We start from the raw sequence: 7,505 nt of genomic DNA, 5'->3' as shown, positions 1-7,505 counted from the left end.
ACGTATAATGCTATGCAAGAAAACAATGCCAGAAACAGTTTAAAATAGTTCATGAAACCTAAGGACCAAGCACTTTGTAGTTACAGTGAATCAAGTACTAAGTCTAATGATTATATGTGAACAGATACAGAATTCATTTGTCCCACTCTCTGATTAATTCCTTAATAACTGATGATAATCATAAAAGTGCTGGCCAGGAGTAATGCAATGTAAAGGATGACCACACCATGGATTTCAGGGATTTTGAAATAATAGTAATATACATAAAAATTTAAGTATATGGCTTTAGTATTTTATTTATAATACTGACACAAGCTCATGTTCTTATATATTTTATGTGTATATTCGTGTCTGTTGTTTCAATTTTGCTAGACTTACTTCCTGAAGGAGCAAGTTTGATGCAAAGCAAATTTCTGTGCACGACACACAATAAAGAAATTTAATCCAATCTACTCTAATCAAGAGCATTAACCCCACTAATCAGACTTTCTTCTCTCTGCAGAATATCCACGCAGACCACCGATACTTGCTTCTGTCTACAATGACCAACAGAAAGATATATAGCTAATTTTGTTGAGACAGCACTGTTAAATGAAAGTTTCAAGACAATAGAGTACAGTTTTACAAACCAGCTCATATTTTTCAAAGCTATAACCCATAAAGCTATTTTTGAAAGCTTTAGAAAGACCTGGTAGCAATGTTTCATTTTTATGTCTCCATAATGTTGACCACAGAGTGGCAGTGTGAAGCATGTGCATACATTTCCTGCAAAAAACATGTAGGGACAAACTAAGTCTTATTGCGACACACTTTTTCTTGAACATTGATCAACACATTTTGCATTGTAACACAAATAAAATTTTATTTAAAAATAGTATGACTACAGTAGCCACTGAAATCAATGTAAATGCTCTGTATGGCAGAAAAACAAAAAAAAGTAATGTAAGTTTGGTGGTGTTAGGTGTTACTCTAAATTGAAGTTAGATTTGGTCTGGGCATTGGCAATGTTACACTAGCACAATGTATCCTAATTAAATTATGGCATGTTTTGACTCTCCGCCCTCTCTCTCTGTCTCTTTCCCCTACACATTCTGTGCATGTTTGGCTACATTTATTGTGCTCATGCAATCAAACATTTTCCAATTAAAATGTCAGTCCATCCCAGACAGTTGCCTGCTGAAAAACAGCTGGTGTGTCCTCACTGAATTATACTCGCCACTAGATGGCCTTCTGAAACAACACAGAGATGGAGTTGACTTAGTGCTTTATCCACTAAAAATAGTCAGTCTTGTCAAAACCCATTTAAAAACAAACAAATATATATATATATATATATATATATATATATATATATATATATATATATATATATATATATATATATATATATATATTATATTATATTTTCACAATTAAATGACCACGATAACACAATGATTCTTTTTCACGGCTATATGTGGTTCAGTAACTGTTATTAATATTATCTGTAAAGAGGAGAATTTACCTGTTGAGATACATGTCTGGGGAACACACATAATCAAATGGTAGTCACAGTGCTTAGACTTTGGAGGAAATGAATTGTTTTTAACTTTGTAATATGATTGGGTAATCACAAAGACCCACAGACAAAGATTCAGAAATTTCAGGAACTCCGTTATGAGAAAAAGAGAGATTATAGCCTCTCTTAGTTTCTTAAATCAGTGTGGTATGTTATTGTTGAAGTAATTATTACTGTATTCATAGTGATATTCTATGTATGTATTTGAATTTAGGTATTCAGTATCATATGTTGTAATTCACCATGAATAAACACACTTGCTAAATAATCTAATAATACAAGATAAAAAAGATTTTTTGTAACTCCATTTCTATCTTGAATTAAAACAAGTCAAAGCATTGTTTAAATTTGACTAAGACTGGTCACTCATTGAAAAGGATTTCCTGGTGAAAACATTTTGATTTCTAGTAAGACCATTGTGGATCCTGGGGTTTGACCACAGTTCCAACTTCTTGAATGTAGAAAAGTATTGCATTTGACCGCTTGCCGGTTTTATACAATGCCAAGATTATGTTCTTGTTTTCTGCATTAATGCTTCAAATTGCACAGAGCATGGTTATGCAACTGTTCTAGAAAGTTGTCTGGGAGGCTAAGGTCAATTAGTTCCAAAGAATTTATATTTTCTCATTTTTTCCCAATTGAGGAAATACATTTCCAGATGATTCTTCTAATTTCTACAAGGCTACTTCCCCGAGGAGACATTTTTGGACCCTGGTCCTCAATATTTAATCGTGTTTTGTGTGACAATCTATTGCCACAGTGTCACTGATGTCAAAGCAACCCAGTGGCTCCAGCCATATCCAATGGCCTTGGCCTAGGAATCTAATACGTTACATTACATTATTGGCATTTTGCGGATGGTCTTATCCAGAGCAACTTTCCATAGGTTACAGTTGTTTTTTTTTTTTTTACATGGTACCCATTTATACTGCTGGATATTTACTGAGGAAATTCTGGGTTAAGTACCTTGCCCAAGGGTACAGTAGCAGTGCCCCACTGGAGAATCTAACTGGCAGTGTAGAACTTCACTGCCACCTTGCTTTCTGCTCTCTGCTACCAGAGGGGCCTCATGCCTTATTCCCATGAGTGCAGAGTTAGCAAACAAAACTCATTCAACCAGGCAAGTCTTTTGTGTTGACTCAGGACTCTGCGCAACTTTGGTGACATTTTGGATTGTTACCGAAATATGACAGATCTGTTTCACTTGGCAATGTGCCTGGTCCGTTTTTTTCTTTAAATGTGAATGGAATAGATGAATATCCATGCAGAAATGAAATGTTATATATTGAAAAATACGATGTTCAAGAATGTGTTGGCAATACAATTAAAATATATCCATGCAAATCAGAAATATTTCGCAACATACCAAAACAGCAATAATTGACATGTTTTAAACATATTGACTGAGCTAAAAACACTTATTGTTTAAAATACATCCTCAACAGTTTTCAGTGGAGGACATTGTTGAGTAGTAATGAATGAAATGGATTTTGATGACTTCAGCATCAGCTGTTTCATTAAGGCGTAATGCTGCGTTCATAATGCAAAGTGTTGCAGACACACAACTGCAAACAAACGTTCAACACTCAAACTTGTAGTGAAAACTGTATGGAAGTAGCAGCTGCTTGAGGGGAGCTCTCAGCCATAGTCATATGGACACTGCTATAGTTAACGGTTTGATATTGCCTATTAACTTAAATCTGGTTTTGAGAGGGTTCAAGTGAGGCTTGGACCATGAAAGGGAGCACATATCTGATTGGTAGACTTTCCTTTTTCAGACACCAGGCTGTTTATACAAACTGTATTTCATGCTTCTGGGGATTATGCTATTTTAATAACTTCCTCATTGTGCAGCAATAAATACCATCAGAATGCATTACAGATGTTTGGTTGTCACTGGCGATGTTGTCCTTGTGTATTAAGCTGAACGGGTTTATGCAGTGAATGTGTCTAGTAAACTTAAAATGACATAACTCGAGTCTTACTGTGAGAATTCAATCTAAATCTCTGAGTATATTATTTTCTCCCATGGTGCCAGTGATATGCAAATTATGCTTCCAGTGAATGTAATACTATTGTACTGAGCCTATTGTACTGATCTCTCAGTACAGGTAGCCACAGAAGGGTTTAAGGTCAACAACAACATCTGCCTCCTCAGTTTATCACAGCCTTTAAGATGTGTGGTCATAACCCTGCTCTGAGGGTTGATAGAGTTTGGATTAGGTATGGTGAAGTATTCCATATTATTTCCCTCCCTCCTTTATATAATACATGAATTTATATTTTCTGCAAAATGTACTTACTATTCAGTACTTTTATGCATCAAATTCCAAGACTTTATTGGTTACACCTTACACTTCATTGGTCTCTAATCAGTGTAAATACACGTTTTATATAAGTGGCAGGCAGTTACAAATGTGCCATTGCAATAACGGCTCATGGCTTTCCATACAGTGAACTCTGCATTTACACTACATGTAATTTTGTTACAAGACCACGATATGAATCATTTGATCAATGTACCAACTATTTTTCTGCAAAGTGTAAGAAGGAAATTTTAATATAGTATCATCTTGGCAGTAAAAGCCAGAACTTGTAGAAAATGTACATGGCCACCTTAGTGGTTATTTGTGTTACTGCCAGTTTCTGCTTTACATTTTGTCAGGGTGAAAGCCTCTTGGTTGCTAGAATGTGGGTGGTTTAATATAATTTCTGCCAAAGAGTGTTTGCTCAAGCTGAGGCTGACAAGCAAAAAAAAAAAAAAAAACAGTATAAAAATGCAGTGAGGGAAATTCCTCAAAACCAACTTCCCAAAATAACACAAAACAATGTCCTGGCAGTGACAGCATTGAAAGGAATTATATTTACCTAACACTTGACTTCAGAAAGGAAATATGCTATTTGATGACCTCTCCCTTTTATTGCCTTATGAAAATCAGATGAGTCTGTATTTAGGCATGAAGAGCAGGCAGATAAAATACACTATTGTTTTTAGTAGCATACTGATTCAATATCCTAAAACCTCCCTAAGAATGTAACATTAATTGTAATATGCAGCACACACCACACTCCTTCAAACCCCACAAAGGTGTTATGTTCAAAAAGGCATCCAGTTTAAGTCTTGAAACATATAAACCCTACAGAACTGGGGAAAAAAGACCTGCAGGAGCAATCCAGAAAAACTCAAATTTATGAATATGGTGAGCTTCTGCTTCAGGTGATATTTCATATAGCTCTAGTGTTCCACAGTAAATTCTACTCCTATCACAGATCAGACTAATGAGATAATCCTTGAGGTATTCTGTTCTCCCCTGCTTACTGCTTAACCATGGACCCTTAGGGATACATTCAGGAAGTCTCGATATGTTTGTTGTTGCACGTTGTGGGTTCTGCTGTGACTGGATCTGCTAAAAATGAACAGTAACACATAAAAACCCCATGCAGGTTCTGGAATTCTGATTGTTGGGAGTACCCACAGTGTAAAGAAAGGTTGCACAAACACCCATTCCTCTGGTAATTTGCTACATACTGTATTATTTCAGTTCAAACAAACACACCGTGCACTGCCATACTCTTTATATGATAATTACATGCACTTAATTTCAGATCGCTAACAATAATTACTAAATTACTAAATTACAACTAAATGTGGAAGGCTAAATCGGAAAAGGAAGAAACTGAGAAATGTGTTAAAATAATTAATATGATTATTATAAATTTTAATAACTACATGATTTCTCATTTGTATTGTTGGACATAACGAGACGTGCGCAGAACCTTTTTACGTTTTATTGTTTCAGTTACAAAGTAAAAACCTGGACACAAGTTCTCAGTTCTATACGAGTAATCCTAAAGAAATGAAGCCACATAGAAGAAAAAATACATATCAAAACGTACAACAACTTCGGAAAATACGATTACTAGTCTTGCCCTTAATACAAAGTGTTAAAACTGGAAATAAAAGAAAAAAAAACTATTGACAGCACTGTGTCGGTATGAATGGCGTTCCAGTCTCTTATATTTACCACAAGGTATTGTTCCACGTTCCGTTCAATTTACAAAAAGCGACGAGAAAAAAAAATCCACCATTTCATTTGGCATCACTATCTCCGCATTCCGCTGAAAATGAAAACTTAAAATGATTGATATAACAAGTTTAAAACTGGATGTACTAAAAAGAAACTTACTGCAATCCTACTAAAATATTTAATCACTTTGTGTTATAAAGTCGTGTCATACCAATATCAAATAGTAAGATTCCATCAGGTGCACTGCAACCTGCTGTAGCTTTCACACAAGTTTATAATAAAATAAAACTCAGCTTAGAAAAATAATTTAAGGCAATGTTTATGACTAAAGTTATACAGTGATAAAGTGCGTTGGACTTGGCGAGGGTGCCACGGGCTTTAAAAACATACAGTACATTCACAAAAATACACACAGCTTTTCAAGAGGCACCATTTTGCTCAATGTACATTTTGGACAAAGACGCTGCCATTGACTTGGCCAGTTCCTCGTCCCTTCTCCTCTGCACTTGCGTCTGACGGCACCAGCTCTCGTACTCGGGATTCGGCAAACATCTGTCGAACAAAACGTCGTAGTGGCCGTTGCTTAGCCAGCTTAACCAAATGCTAGCCTTCGATGTGTCCTCTTCGCCCAGGTAGTGTACCATGGTGGAAACCGTTGGACTTTCCAAGCTCCCCCCAGTGGTTAGATGTATGTTTACGTTTAGCATCTGACTCATAGCCAGCAGTTCGGGGTAGCCAGCCCACGCACCGTCTTGCGCAGCGTTGATCAGGAACGCACCGACATCGCCCTCAATGATGGGGCTAAACTCATCCAGGTGATCCGCTATGTGGTGCACTGTCTGCTCCCGTAACTCTTTATGCATCGACTGGTTCCCATAAACCGCCTTGCACACCGCTCTGTACAAGCAATTGCCATCGGGGATTATGTGAAATCTATATTTATGTCTCTCTTGGAGGTATTTATTCTGTTTTTCCACTTCGGCCAAATAATGTGTCACTCTGTCGTTTATTTCGGTTTTGGTTTCCATTGTGTTTTGTGCAGAGGTCTGTAAATTGTACCGATTATAAACAGATGCTTCTTGCAGCTGGTCATTCTCATCGATGCTTGGCTGAGGTTCCTGTTGCGCACTCCCGTTGCTTCTAGAATCAGTTACTTTGGGTGAATCGTGGGCAGAATGGTTCATTACAACTCCCAAAATCTCAGAGTTATTTTTACAGTCGCTTGCGAGAGGCACTTTCTCTCCCAGTTCATTTTCCGAACTAAAGCCATCGTATCTGTAGCCCGTTCGGTCTGATTTTCTGTCGATGTTAATCATATTATTTTCTAATACTTTCTGATATTCATCAAACACCTCCACCCCGTTCCTCATCTGATCCATTAAGTCCTCGATCAATCCGCCATCTGGTCGTAAGGAATCCTCCTCATCAAGCACCGGGCAGGAAGACTCGTGGAAGTAGGTTGCCGATGGAATCCATTTATGCCTGGATTCTTTAACTATGTGGATAGGAACGGATCTTTCCACTCCACTGGGCCGGGTAACGATGATCTCGGCAGTGGTCGTGTAGCAGGTCGGCTTGACAGAAACAGCCTCGTAGCACGAAAGGGCAGGCATATTTGTAGCGGACGCGGTCTTGTTTACGGAGTCCCCTTTACACGCTGTAACACTTCGATTATCGGTCCTGTTAATCACCAAGGTACTCCTCTCTCGAACTGCAGGCACGTTATTGGTGACACTTGAAACAGAAATCGAAACTTTGCGCGAAGAGCCAGGGTAATGTGTCAGCGCACTACTGTACAGCTGCATCTTCAAGGACCACCCTTTATATAAAACTCCAGTGTCCCAAGTAGCACAACGAGATGATAACAGTGGTTAAAAATACCCACTGTCATCTACAAACGTCGAAGCCGTGAAGTATGT

At 37.6% G+C, this 7,505-nt stretch overlaps 1 protein-coding gene across 1 annotated transcript; it reads right to left on the bottom strand.

Annotated features, from left to right (window-relative positions):
* Positions 1-5,332: 5,332 nt before the first annotated feature.
* On the bottom strand, positions 5,333-7,505 carry LOC118773280. The gene has a single exon (XM_036522144.1). It carries the CDS (start codon positions 7,389-7,391, stop codon positions 6,006-6,008), a length of 1,386 nt encoding a protein of 461 aa, XP_036378037.1. The 5' UTR covers positions 7,392-7,505; the 3' UTR covers positions 5,333-6,005.

Source organism: Megalops cyprinoides, chromosome 2, assembly GCF_013368585.1.
Source record: "Megalops cyprinoides isolate fMegCyp1 chromosome 2, fMegCyp1.pri, whole genome shotgun sequence".
NCBI classification, from domain to species: Eukaryota; Metazoa; Chordata; class Actinopteri; order Elopiformes; family Megalopidae; genus Megalops; species Megalops cyprinoides.
This window is presented reverse-complemented; position numbering and strand designations above follow the sequence as displayed.